The sequence below is a fragment of the Anguilla anguilla genome, chromosome 1, assembly GCF_013347855.1.
Source record: "Anguilla anguilla isolate fAngAng1 chromosome 1, fAngAng1.pri, whole genome shotgun sequence".
NCBI classification, from domain to species: domain Eukaryota; kingdom Metazoa; phylum Chordata; class Actinopteri; order Anguilliformes; family Anguillidae; genus Anguilla; species Anguilla anguilla.
Genome location: NC_049201.1, coordinates 9,826,120 through 9,841,340, shown reverse-complemented (window position 1 = coordinate 9,841,340; position 15,221 = coordinate 9,826,120). Strand labels below are relative to the sequence as shown.

The window sequence follows — 15,221 nt, the reverse complement described above, 5'->3', positions numbered from 1 at the left end:
TTACCAGTGGCAGACCACTGAACACAGTGCCAAGAGGTATGACAGCAAGCAGTTTGCACCAGAAAAATGTTAATACTGAATCATTAAACTTCACAAAAACAGTTGAAGGGCAAAAACACCAATACTGCATTCAAGTTAATGAGTAGCATCGACAGTTCCGCAAAAGTAAGCCTGACTTGTCATGTCCATAATACAAAATGGCCAATTAAATTAATGATTAAAGACCAACTAAAAAAAAAGCTCTTTGCAGCTTGAAAAAAAGTATGCAGGGTTTATAACTGTATGGCAAGTTAATGAATGGTGGGTGAGTTGTAAGGAAATGGACATGGTGCTCAAACAACCCAAACGCCCAAACGTCCAGCTCCACTGGAAGAACTGCATTACCCAGAAAACCCAGTGCAGCTTTCATTAGCGGTGCCCAGTCTGAAGGTACACAGCAGGGCTACACGGTGCACATGCACAAAAAACGAACAACTGAGAAATCACACATATATAATTTCCCAGATGAGTATTACACAGTGTAGAGTGTAAAAAATGTAAAGTCATAATATTGAGCACCAGATCAGAATATTTCAACCAGGGTAAAGAAATGCATTTCTGGAGGTCATTACACCTGCATATGTCTTGGTCTTATTAAAATAAAAATGCCCACGGTACTATACGATAACCTGGAATTCTCCATAGACACGCAATTCATATTCATTAGCTACAATACCAGCAGAGACCTCTTGGCTCAATGAAGATTCAATTTCCCTGCTTCAACAAAAGGAAAGCATACTGCGAAAAGGCTAATAAGGAAAATAAAATATTGAAAGAAATTGTTGAGACCTGCGACCATGAATATAAAAAACAACGGCACAAACCACTTGGACAATGTGCCTAATTTGTATGACAAGTAAAACCACAGCCACAGCAAGCTAACTGAGCACAACCTGGTGATTTCATGGACTCAGAACACAAAGTTTACAGCAAAAGTTGTGTGTGATTTTGCAGACAGGGAAAGGAAGTATTTAAAATGGCAAAATACAAAAATGACCGTGTGGGTTAGTAAGTTCAGTTGCTGAAGCAACACAAATAAGTAGAACAAAATATAGACATATTGACCAGATGCATTCAGTTAGAATGTTATTTGAGCCATTTAACTGACAGTCTACATCAAGTACCCTGTGAGAGGGAAAAAACCTCATGTATGATACTGCCTGGGCTTTCAACCGAGGGTACTGTAGGTCTCCTCCCCCCTGTATCCACGATCGCAACCCCCACCCCACACCTTTTGGATCCTCAAACTCAACCCTCACCCCACGGTCTGTGATCACAATCTCTCCCCCAAACATGCTCCCCCCCCACCCCTCCTCCCCAGCTTCACGATCAAAACCCCCACCCACCAGTCCGTGATCGCAACCTCAAGTTAGGGGCACTTTGATGAGTGGCTGAGCCGTGTAAAAATGCAAGATTTGGAGGGATGTGTATTTTTTCAACTGTTTTACAGTTTATTTGTTTGCATGTGATAACTCCATTGGGACAGGCATGGTCTGGAGAGCTCGTTCACTGCTGCCAATTCGGTCATTGTATAAAATTATGTTGCATTGCATTTCGGCACTTACTCCAGTTAGGAATCAAACCCACAACTTTTGAGTTACAAGTCCAGGTCCTCAACCGTAATTATACCTCACTTATTATTGCACTCCAATTATATCTGTTTATATTCTCCATGATGCAATGGAAGGCATGTTCAAAGGGTTCAGCAATTCAATACATCCCTATGGTTACATACCCCAAAGCTTTCATAATGATCAAACGCCCACACTTTCACTTGTAGTCTACATGGATTATAAAAATGCAAGATGTTCATAAGCACTACTTCCTGTTACTTAGGCACTGCATATTTCACAATTCCACTTCCTTTCAAAAGTGAATCTTTCTTTCAATAAAACAAAATACCTCTTATTTGCTGACCTACCCAGAAAATACACACCATGGCCTAAAGTATGTGGACACCTGACATCCCACACAGGCTACATCACAAGACACCCTGACATGCAAGTATCCTTGATATTAATCCCAAGTTTGAAAATAAACATTAAAAACATTATATATCTTCCAATGAATGTGTCAGCTCTGCCTCTTTGAGACAATGGGGTTTTACCCAAATCCTCTCAGCCACAGAGCCACAGCGAAAGACAATGGAGATGTGAAGGAGAAATCCCACCTTTAAGCCCCTTACCTCCGAGCAGCTTGGACTGGCAGTTGACAAACTCGGGCTTCCGCTCTACGCTGTACCGCTGGCAAGTGTGGTGGAGGATCTGGACGAAGGTGCACTTCTCCCCCGCCGAGCTCGCCACCCACTGGTCGAAGGCGTTATCAAACATCAGATCGAACTCCGGGCAATCCTGAGGGAGAAAGAGGGATTCAAACATGGAACCTTCTGCGGAGTGGTCTCGGCCTGAAACACACCTGTACACATTGTACAGTGTCATCTATATAGCATTATGTTGCAAGCCTGGCTCAGGCTGATGATGGCTAGAAATAGCTGTACAAAATAAGTATTGTACCTTACTGAACCTGTGTTTAGCAGTTGTCTATGACCATGAAATGCACTTTTTGTACGTCGCTTTGGATAAAAGCGTCTGCCAAATAAATGTAATGTAATGATGTCATACCACAAGGTCCTAAGTGAGGTCCACTTGCAACTACATTCTGATTGGCTAATCAAACGGCAGCCAGTGACACAGTGGGCAGAAGATTTGGGCTGCAGACAGGCAAACCAACACAAATGTACAGGTTTCAAAATGCCCAGAGGAGATAGATATTCCACAGAGGGGAGACACTGTCATGGCTGAGCGATTTATCTAGGGGCTGACAGGTGTAAAATCTTTCCTGACAGAATCAAACGGCCGTTTCAGGCGGGTGCCGGACGCAGCGGGCAGGCCAGGGCCGAGTCGAGGCGGAAGGAGGGCGAGAACTCACTCGATTGGGGTCAACGCCGTTCACCTGCCGCAGCTGTTCGATGGTCCACTGCGATCTCTTGACAAAGGAGGACGAGCCCTCAAACTGCTTGACCTTGGTAATGGAGACATGGGAGGGCTTCTTATTTGTCACTGTAAGAAACAGACAAGAAAACGCCAGAAATGAAACACACTTTCACATCTTGAACGCAGTTTAAAAAAAAAAAAAATTTTTTAATCAGAAACACAGTTTTAATTAGATACACAAGGGGAAAGCAACATGTCCATTTTCCAAGTTTATTCATTTTTCATGTTTAATTACCTTCCGCGTTACAGCCAGCAACATAAAACAAATAAATCACGAGAAAGGCACTATCGCTTCCAGCTCCTCGCAACCGTCTCACAGTGTTTCCAATTTAATAAACAAAGGGAACACATTTCACATATTGGGGGCAGGTTTCCAGCTCATTTCAATAAAGAGAGCGAGAGCACATGCTTTATCCATCAAAGAAAAAAAAAAATCTAAACAACAGGAATGACACGCTTCCTCCATTCCACTCTGTGCATCAGTAACCTGGGGAGAACACACAATGGCCGACTTCTCTCTCTCCTGCCAAAGGCGACTTCAGCCCACACTTTCCACACAAGCGGAAGCACTCGGCCTGAACACGGCAAAGCTTTCTCTGCCAGACGATTAGGATCGTATTACTACAGAAGCTGTCAAAATTAAAATATTTTGTGTCCAGCGCCTCCAGAAGATGAAGGATGTCTTCACTGTTCAATTAGGCCATTTTAGCATGGTGAGCTCTTCCCAGAGTGAGCTGATTAGAGATAATGGAGAGGACATAAAGCATGTCCTCCATTGAATTTTTCATCATCTTCGCAGCAGTTTAACTTGGCAGTTCTGAAGTTTATAGATTGTTCCCGCTGCCAACGCGTCTCCCTCCTCAGCAGACAGAGGTCCTCGTTTTAAATAACGCCACGATGCAGTACGCCTCGATAAAACGGATCTATCACCTTGACGCCTGCGCAATTAATTTAATCTGATCGAGCCTATTTCACACAGCCACGGAGACCAAGGCTACACCATTTCAATTTCAAACCGCCGTTCAGCTTTCACAAAGCAGAGCGCCTGGTCCTGTTGCTTATCGCTCGTTGTGTGCATCAAGTCCTATGTTTCCTGACAGTGCTTGGCCTAGCTGACCCATGGAACAATGTTACCGGGCTACGTAATATCCCTCCCCAATGACATTACACTGTCCAGCCAGGGCATTTCCGCACAGGAAAGTTCCGGCAGTTACTACAAACCAGGCATGAAAGTCCAGAGTTCAGCGCCCATCCTGCAGAAAGTTCCACCACGTGCTTCAAACGGCCGTCAGCGCAAGAGGAGGGTCGAGCGCACCGTATCCTTTGGGGGTGGGGAGGGCGAAAGGGGGGGAGGGACGGGGGAATGTTTCCCCCCCCCCCCCCTTGTTTTTGAAGCTGAGTTTCCAGAGCCATTTCCGCCTTCCCCATCTGCACTGTGTCATCTCGTCCAGATCAATAGCCCGCGTTAGGTCATCCCACAGTCCCCGCCTTCACACTCACAAACACCATCTGTGAGGTGATCAGTTGCAGCTACAGACACGTATTTCAAAGCTTTCTTTTTTTTTTTTTGGGAATGAGGCAACCAAACCCCTCTCTGCTATTCTGTTTTTTCCCCCCATACATCCCCATACATACAGGTAGGCATAAAAGCTCCAACTACACCAGGCAGTTTATTGTTGCATGTTTTTTCTGCTTGTACTGTCAAAAAATACATTAATTCAGTTGCATTTTAACTAGGCCACCTTCCTCCAGGGCAAACTGCAATGTTCCGAGTGGATGGACCACCACTTTAATTCATACACGACACCGGTGTTTGGTATTTAAAAAAGCTACGCGATTCTCCGGAGTTGGGAGTTTTTTTTCTCTGCATAAACCGAGGGTCACATGACCCCCTTAAGCAGTACAGTGTACATTTTTTTCTATTGAAGCCTTAAAGAAAATGAAGACCCCCCCCCCCCCCACCCCCCCACCCCCACGCAGTCACACGTGCCATTACGAGTTATCTCACGGAAATGATCCAAGCACGACCGACTCTTTATAAATCCACATTGGTTTCCAAAGGCCCAAGGCTGTGAGCTCAGCATAATTCTTTCAAAATGTCGGCACTCTTGAACAGGGGGGTTGGGCGAGAGAATGGCTGAAAGGCGCTATGACGGGAAAGCTACCGAGCGAATCCATTTCCTGAAGAACTGATAACATGGGCTTTTTCATCATTTACCACCGCCTGGACCCACCATGTTCTCACACAACACCTGACAGATAATCACGGAAGCTCCCGCCGAACTGTCTCCAGCTTTTCACTGACGATGATAAACTCATTTGTCACCAGCCGGGTTTTGATTAGTCCCAAGCCCGCATTGTGAAGTGTCAGCAGTATTCTTTGGGGGGGTGTAAAACATTCTTACACATGACTTGCAAAGCGGAAAAATACAGCATAAAAAAGTACATTTTTTTCATTTGTCTTATTTATGCGGCGCTCTTGGTTTCTGTCAATCTCAACCTCGTTCCTCATGCAAAAGTTTTAATGACTTTGACTGACAGCCCAATCATGTGCGTCACTCACCCATTTGGCAACGAGCGAAATGAGGGGGAGTTTGCTAAGCTCCCTTTCAAAAGCACAGTTATGTGACACTCAAGCAAATGGCAGCGGGGGAAAAAAAAAACATCTTTAACAGTCCGTCGTCGGCAGACTGAAGTTTTAATGACTGTTTTGTTTTGGCCTTTGAGAAAACTAAATCATAAGCAGGCACCGTTAATGCACACGCGTCACCATTCTCCACACTTGGCTCCGAGCTCTCCCCCCTGCTCTCTGCACACTCACCCGCTCCGGGGGACCGAGCAGACACCAGACCGAATTAAAAAACCAGGCACTTCAGACCCCCTTTTCAATCAATATGTAATTCGGTCACTGTTATTTATCGCCTTACTCATTTGTGCTGGCACGCCGGGATCCTACGCGAGATAAGAGAGAGCTGTCCGCCGTTTCACAGAACAAGGCAGAGAGAGAGAGAGAGAGGCTTAGGCCATATGGTTTGAGTTAATGCAATTCCCCAGTGCGGGTGATGGAAGATGTATGCGGATATGTAAATGTCAGACAGCGTTAGATATGTCGCGAGAGTACTGGAGAGAGAGGTCACATGGTGGGGGGGGGGGGGGGGGGGGGGGGCAAAAGTAATGGCATACAATCCAACTGAATGAAAATGCACACAAAACTTTATTCCTAAAAAAAGAAAAACAAGAAACATTTCTGTACGCTGTGAAGAGGAATAAACACAGCGGTGTTTCCTATACTTCAAAATTGTGAAATTTCACGCTCTGTTGATACAAGGTTGTTTCTTTCAGCTGATACACGACCGATTATTGTAGTCGCTGCCATCACTACTTGTGTGGGATGAAATGAGCTACACAGGCCCTGGGGAAAGAAAACAGGGTCTGTGTAATTCTTCAAAAACAGCTACAAAACACCTCTGAATCATGGACTCCAATGGAAAGGGCTCAAACGGAGCTTGCAAAAAAATGTCTTGTTGATCCGTACTGACTGAGAAGAGCAATTCCCAAAGACCGCCCCCCCCTTCCCTCCGCCCCCCCACCCCCCTGCCCACCCCTCCACAAAAAAGCAAAACGAACAGATCTGAGAAACGTGCAAAGCAAGCCGTTGAATGACTAATGCAGATCAGACACACATGGTAACGAATCCAGGAAAGAGAGCATGATTGAAGAGCCAAGTTAATCCATTACAACAGATAGCACAGAACTCCCCGCCTCACTGCAGGCTTCATTACAAAACACTGATCACATAACTTCTCTGTATAATTCAATTCAATTCCATTCAACTTTATTTGTATAGCGCTTTTATTTTTACAGAGACACTGGCACAAAGATTTTTTAAAAGTGGAAATACAAAAGAAAATTGGGCAGAAAAACAGGCCTGAATCCCCAAAAAGCAAGCACTTGAGGTTAAAAAAAACTCCCCAGTGGGAAGAAAAACACTGAAACGGTGGTGAGAAAGAAAACTCCCCAATGGAAAGAAATCTCAGGAGGAACCCAGCTATAAAATGGGAGACCATCCATCTGCTGGGAAGCCTGATGTGATACAGCAGTTAGGGACAGAATGAATGATAACAGGAATGCAATGATGGATCTAACAGAAATATAACTACTGCTCTTCAAAAAACGGGGATAACAGACTGAGGAGGCTGGGGGTCAAGGCTGCAGAAACATTACATTCTTCCGTATGTGGTCAAGTAATGGACACGATGCATCAAAACCAATGGGGGAATCCAAAGGGCAGGTAGAGTGGCACTGTGCAGCCCTGGTTTGTTAAAGCTATTTATGCAGGTGTGAGAGGGTCCACAACACTCCCATTCATACCGACGCGGGCTTAGCCGTCAATCAGACAGAAGGGTGCGGTCAGGCCGCAGAGCCTGTCAGACGCTTCAGTAGAGCTGTCTGACGGGCGAACAAAACCGCAGCCATGTGTAACCACAATGTGCGAGGCTACTGTGACATATTTAAGCGCTCAGTCAGTAATTTATCACGTGCCTGTAAACTAGGAAACGTTCCAGAACGACAGGAAATTAAACCATCACTAAGGGAAGGATGCTTTGCCAGTTCTCAGCAGAAAGCTCTTCTGATATTGTTCTCCTTAGTGAGGTTTTATTTACTTATTTATTTATTTTTTAAAAAGCAATTTTCCAAGCAAGATTTCTGAAACTCGTTAGAGGTAAGAAGTCCCCCCGGGTCCACTCTACCCTGTCTGAAGAATTACTCCCAGACAAGGTTTCCAGGGCAATATCATTAGTGTGGCACTAAAACGTAGAGGCCCTGGCTGGATTAGTTCACTCAAGGACAGAGCTCGCTTATACACCCTCCATGAGACTGCAGCGCATAGCATTTACATCCTCAACAGCTTCCTGGAAGTGATCCAGCCTGAGCCGTGCCCTGCGATGAACCAGCTGCTCACAGTAGCAGCGAGAGGTCAGCCCCATGCCAGGCATCGGTGAACCACGGAGCAGTGATTCAGCAGGGAGGCCGTTTTTAACACGCTCACAAAAATACGTTCATATCTAAACGTGGTAGGAGGATTTTAGCAATCTAGTTCCTTTAAACATTTTGTAATTATCAGTTCGTTTTTTAGCATGGCCTCCCCTTTTTGGTGATCGGTGAAGACACTGCCTAGCATTTAATCACAGAAAGGAGTGAACTAACTGTCTGCTAAGGTCATTTCTCTCCAGTAAAAACATGACGCCATGGCCAAGGTTGGAGCCTAACTGCATGGTCCTTTCAGAATTCATTTATCTACTGTTTTATATGTCAGTTATTCTGAAGAATTCTGAAAATTGCATATATTTTAGAGCAAGAAAGCTTGTGTGTGAACATGGAGTCTCTCTAACACAATGACATGTATTCATATGTGCTCTCTCTCACACACACCCACACCCACACGCACACGCACACGCGCACACACACACACACACACTATTTATAGTTTATTCTTCAACTCACTATGGTTGTGGTTTCTGATATTGCTTTCTGTCATAAAATCAGTAGCAACAACTACAATGTGACTGCCTTTGACAGAAGTCAGGAAAGTGACAAAAAAAGCCTTTTACAAAAGCTGCACTTCCAGGAAATGGCAACCTAGATCTATTGTGTCCACTGAAAACCAGAAAATAGGTTTATAGAAACTTAGTGGCAAAGCAATAAGGACAAGTAACTGGCTGCACTGCATTTGCTATTTTAAGAGATCTACACCTTCCGAACATTTTGGCAGCTTTTTCCCACCACAATTCATGAATGATGTAATCGCCCTTCCGTGGAGGCTCGAATACCTTTCTCATAATGAATGTAGTTTTTTAACTTATCGTTTAAAGTAAAACACATTCGGAATCTTTAGTAGGTGGCAACTGTTTAAAGGCAAGCAGAAGCACCAGTGAACTTGTGTGTTGTTGATCCCTCGTTTGTAGTTTCAAACCTCTAAGTCACACTGGATGACAGACTCTGTCAGGTAAATAATTACTATTATTCTGAACTTAACAAGGCTTTACCTCAGGAAAATCCTCTAAGCAGCCCTCTAATATGCACTCAGAAAGAACTGAGCCAGGATCAACATGGCTTACATCTTAATCTCTATACCACTGTGGATAGGTATGGTATACCTTTACCACAATCCACACATAAACAAATCTGAAATCAACGCGGTAATGCTGTACCACCCAAAAATAAGAATGCCAAACTTCTCACCCGAAAAGCCATTGGGAAAAGTGGATAATATCATGCAAATCACCCAGAACACAGGCCTCCCGCTTAACAAAAGTTAGTGAAAGTGGTTTCGCTGGCACCACAAGCTCAGTCTAGTCCATGACCTGTCTTTGCCCTCTGTGGCTTGAAGACAACAGAAGACACAGACTTAATAATCAGCAAATGAACTGATGGCCTTGTGTGAGCGAGCCTGTTATTACCGTTCTGTAAGGGGCCATTTTTAGTCGCCTTTCTAAGGCCGGGCCTATTATTAACCACCTCCTAAAATGGTTGACTCTGATTGTATGGGAACACACAGTAATCCTCTCTCAGTGCCTGTCAGGGAGACGGTAGTCTGCCTTCAGTGCTACCCACAACCCACAGCCCACCACAACAATCAGGCCCACTGTCAATTCATAGACACACAGAAAGCACCGCTGTTTACCTCTTAAAGCACAGGCCTAAGTGAATACACAGGAAAGCACTGTGCTGGCGCATGGCCGGAAAAGGGAATACTGTTATTTCTGTGCACAGTTAAAGCACAGTCAATTGTTCTCACATCAGATACTTTTAAAAAATTCAGATGTGAAGGAAGGAATGAAAAAATATTGGACTACAATAAATAATTAAATATTTAAGGACTACATTCAGACAGTAATTAAGTTACTGTCTGAATGTAACTATACTTTCTGAAACATTTTATATAGGCACACATACAGATACACATAATAGACAGATAGACTATAAAGATAAGCTATGCATTAATCACTTTTCAAAGTGGTCAAAGCCATAATATAACACATAATAAAATAATATTTAGAAATGTAAAAATAAGATTTTTTAAAAATACGTAATGACAGAAAACTCTGAAAACACTTAATGTGGACACGTCCATGATTCAAACACATTAGTCATGGAGGTTTCATACCTTTAGGGAAACTGTCTGAAATTATCCCTGCACAACCCCCCCCCCCCCCCCAATATTACATACACATAGTGTTCTATTTTCTGAAAAATATTTTGAACCAGAAAGGAACAGTCTGATCCAAAATCTGTAGTCGAACTGACAGAATCAAGCTGCACTTTTCAACAATTCCCCTTTCATCAACTGCAGGGGTGTGCACGTTCTGAGATGGATAAGCCTATCAAATATCTTATGTTGGACTGTGTGCAACGTTTTATTGCAACACCACAATTAAAAGTATGTCTTCATTTTCTGTTTTGTTTCATTATGCTATTTTTTCTTCAGTTTTTCTTTAAAATTCTGTGGTAAGGGGAACAGCTCATTTTAGGCTGAAAATTAGGCTACAAAACTTTTTTTATGTTTAATTAAATTCTGAAGACATGCAATTACTTTATTTCATTTTAGCATCATAGAAAATTACTTGTATTTCCTTACATATTAGTAGAAAAGAATCCTCTATTTAAATATAGTTTAAACTGACTTTGCAACACAACAAAATGAGAAATAATCAATGGGAGTGAAAGCATTTTTAAGGAGCTGAATGCTTTCAATTAGCTCTGTAATGGAAAATCTTTTAAACTCTTGTCAAGTTCTAGCCCATTTTCAGCAAGAAAAAGTAAATACTTTTCTGATGTTGTTTTGTTTTGTTTTGTTTTGGTAACAGCCCCATTATATCAAATTATGTAATCCACAGATATGACTTAAAACTAAGACAGCTCTGCATTCAGTTAACATTCATGTTATGTCCCATTGCTAGTTAATACTGCTGCTATAACAACAAAAATGTAAAACAAATTATTTTAAGCATTTAAGGCATAAAGCATTCCTTTTGAGCTATGATTCTATTGTACTAGAGCACTGATAAGTGAGCCTACAGTAGCTATAGGTTAATTTCCAAGCCATGCTAATATACAATGCCTTTTAACATCTAGTTAACAAAACATGCACCTCTACCTGTTTCCTACCCTGTAGCTCACCTGTAAAAGCCCTACAGCATTATGCCTCAGACCGATCCTTAAATGTTTTAACATGATTCACAAATGGCTCAATGAAAATGACCAGGTGAGTTCTTGGGTCTTTTTCAGGATGTGGCACACAGAACAGAAGGTACAGAAACACACTTGATAACACATCAATAAAATAAATGTTGTTCTGACAATAGAGATGGGTCCAACATCTGATGCCAGGTACTAATTAGCTGTGAAGGGGTGGAGAGCAAAAACGCTCTTTGTACACAGACAGAGCACTCAGTTGGGTTTGGCCACATGACAGCACAGTTTAAGAACATCGGGGCACAGTCCTGAGGCTAATGAGGGGTAGTAAACGGAGTACATTCCTGAGATTGCACTGAGCCAGGGAATATAAACGGCAAACAAACTGAGAGAGAACCAAAGAGAAAAGGCAATCATAACTATTAAATTGTCATGCGGGTACACCGCTTGCACAAAATAAAAAAGCTATTTTTCTGACAAGATGAATCGCAGAAGCACTCTAGGCTTAATAGGCCATGTCTCTCTGGCTTAACCGTAAAAAAGACACACAAAAGGTTTGTTTTATTACCCTTAAAAGTCTGAAAACGTGTTAAACCATCGATGTTGGGCCACAGTTATTTTATAAGCCATTACACTGTGAGAACAGCCCAATGAATGCACAGGTGAAGAACAGGTATATACCTTACATAAAGACGAATAAAAGCGACTTTAGGTTTTACATGCATCTGCACTGTGATATCAACGGATTGTCTTAAAATGGTATATCTTGCCATCAAATACATTTAAATAACATACAATCAACTATGGGAATGTGTTCTACACCACAAAACTTTCTCCAAAAAGGTTAAGACAGCACTTGTTCCCTCAACAGCCATTTACATTATTAAGCAGGTTCTTTTTTTTACAGAATATAACTACAGAGTTACAGAGTTTCAACAGGCTCTGCTTTAGTAATAATTTATAGCACTGCATTTAAACCAAAATTGAAAGACAGCAAGAGATAATTAAATATTAATCTCAGCTTGGGGCCTTATTTTTATTGCAGTTTTTTTTGTTAAGGTATGCTAGTAATGCACGCACGCACACACACACACACACAGGCACACACACTCACACACACACAATGTGCCCTCTGAAGGACTCAAATATTACCCAATTTGTATTCCTCACCCACACCTTTTCAACGTGAAGAGATTCAGTGTCAAGTGTTTGTCATTCATTGAAAAACAAGGCTAATTAGATGACCTTATATTGTCCATCACAGAAAGACTGTTGGGTTCTATAATGAGACCAGAACTCTGTATGAAGCAGTGTATGGACCAGGTATTCGCATACATGCTCACCAGCCAACCAACCACGTGGGGGTTAAGGGAAGCCGCGATCAAATCATTTCAAATCATTCCCAGTAACTGAATTCATTACCTGAACGGGAGGCTGTAGCTAAGAACAAATGAAAAAAGACAGGAACAACCTTTAGTTGCTACTTCGTACTGTTATTTCAAAACTGCAGCCAGCTTGACTGGCACTGCGTTTTTGGCCATGTACATCAAAGGGAGGCAGGGAAGAGGACTTCAACTGAACTGAGGTTCTGCCGTCATCCTCAGCCGATGAATCCAGCCCATGACGGGGGAGGAATTTAACGTCAAGTAAGCGATCAAAGCAGGAAATAACAAGCTAGCTACCATGGCAGTAATAAACCAAGGCTATGGGATAAATGAACTGCCAAGACAAGTTTTCCAAGCACATCCAGATTCAGAGATTAGCTTGAAGACACACAGCAGAACAAATTCAGGAAGGGAGACGGCCATCGAACCGCCCATCACCGGCGTTGTCGCCTCTCGCAGAAGGCAGTAAATATGGCCGGCAGCAGACAGGTGTGCTTAATAGTAGCCGGTTAAAGCCCACAAGGCAACCAGTTAAGCCCTAAGCTTGTGAAGGCAAAGAACCGAGAGGGAGAGTGAGGGAGGAAAGCTAGCGGCTGAACATACTGCACTCAGCCGGGCGGTGAACATACCTGTAGCCTGCGGCAGGACGATAGACGCGGTGCGCTACAGAGGTAGGCTGGAAGGCCGGCGAGCTACTGCAACCGTGACGCGAGAGTGAAGCGAGCCAATAGCTACCATGACCGTGGCAGTTATGCTAGAGCAGCGAGCCAATGACTGACCTGTCTGTGTTCTGCCACAGATATAGAGCAGGGCCTGAGGCAGGAAGATAACCCCGAAGATTGTGCTGAGCTAGCCGCCACTACAACCATGTCCTTTACCACAGCAAATTCAATAAACAAAATCCAGCAGAGAAACCACTGGATTCTTCGCTTCACAATGTGCTTTGAGATAACAGGTGTGGAAAATACCCCGCTCTGTGTGAGAAGCAAGAGGGAAGTGGTGTGTCCAGAGTCCCATCATTACCACCTGTCTTATAAAAATAAAAATGATCAATGTCTTGTCACAGAGAAGAAAGGGCCATACTTCTTCATAAAAACCAAGTGAAATTCTATTTCGATGGCAGAAGAATAAAAACAACGAAAAGTCCTGTCTCAAGACAAACCAGCCTGAAACCAGGTTATGAATATTGATCCAAACACAGGGGAGCATTCAAAAATTTTCCATTTCGACGCAGCAGAGTGCGATACGGTAGTCAATTCAGCAAACACGAGCAGGCCGGATGCTTGCTCTAGCATGGAAATGGCTGATAAAGACAAATGAAACATCTGCAATAAGCCGGTGAAAATGTACCAGAGTACTACATAGCATTTTAGCAGACCACGTTTGGCAAAAAAATCAAAAATTTTGGTGGAATAAAGCTAGGAACAACAGTCTTCTAGAGGACCCTTAAAAAAACATACAGTACATATAAGATGGGGGGGGGGATTAAACAGAGCTCCATAGGACAGGCTCTGAACCCCGTTTATGAAGCAGTAATTCTCAGGACAAGAGACTTGCTCATATAGACTGTCACCATTGCCTCTCAAGTCACATTCATTCAGCGGAAGGAATGTGTATTTCACCCAGCCCAATGACAGGGAGCAGGGGCTAGAGAGCTGTTGCAGCAGGGCTGCATCACCTTCAACATCACTGCTTCCTCAGCACCTTGGTCTGTCTGGCACAAGGAGCGATTACTTCTGGACTCATTCAGCAAAGTTTGGGAAAGGAAGCTAGCGGAACATGTGGGCCACCGTCAGGGTGGAGGTACATCAGTACGTCATTACAGCACCACCACTAGTAGGGGGCGCCACTCGTAATAACTGTCTGTCTGCCTTGCCCTGCCATTCATCTGTCTGCAAAAATCAGAAAGCATAGAGAATACAAGTTAATGTAACCCAGAGAAACAACTGCCCATGGGACGTGGAACAAACGGTCATATTTAAAGGGGCTGCCATGACAACCGCTAAGGGTGTCACCCATATTCACTCCTGAAACTAATTGAAAGCAGAGGAGCACAAGCACCCTCTGCCCAGAAAAACCATATCATCACCACATATCAGGACCAATAACACCTGCTCATCTCCTGCAAGATAAGAGAAACAGGAGACTATGCTTACACAGCTTACTTTCACAATAATTTTTTTTAAAAAGATAACCAGCACCATATCAGCGAATGCGACGCAATTCCATTTGCAAGTATTCTAATTTATTCTCTTTTATGCAAATTCATCACATTGCTCACAATGAAACAAATGTGTGTGGGTGGGCAGGCTGGTGTGCATGTAATTAGGGGTGGAGGGAGGGAGGGAGGACACAGGCAGACACCAAGACAAAAAGATATCTGAAAAAAATATTGATAAAAATGTCTCGCACCTGCGACGAATGACAGAACTTCTAAATATCAGCTTCAATCCACAGGCCGGCAAGGCATCCATTTTAGGTTATCAGTTAAAAACTCTCAGCAGTTACTTCAGCTTGCAAGTTCTTGATAAAATAAACACACCGCCTTGTCTTCGGGACCTTTCATGGCATTGTAAATCAAGTGATTTTAACTTGGCTGCCACTGCAA

General features: G+C 43.2%; 1 protein-coding gene across 3 annotated transcripts in view; it reads right to left on the bottom strand.

The window, feature by feature from the left end:
• The window catches only part of stxbp6 (syntaxin binding protein 6 (amisyn)), a 79,085-nt gene that overhangs the window by 22,572 nt on the left and 41,292 nt on the right, over positions 1 to 15,221 (bottom strand). For all 3 annotated transcript variants that reach the window (XM_035388898.1, XM_035388892.1, XM_035388882.1), the window contains 2 exons: positions 2,968 to 3,098; positions 2,225 to 2,390 (listed from right to left, as the gene is read on the bottom strand). In XM_035388898.1, the coding sequence (XP_035244789.1) occupies positions 2,225 to 2,390; positions 2,968 to 3,098 (297 nt within the window). The remainder of the gene's footprint in view (positions 1 to 2,224; positions 2,391 to 2,967; positions 3,099 to 15,221) is intronic.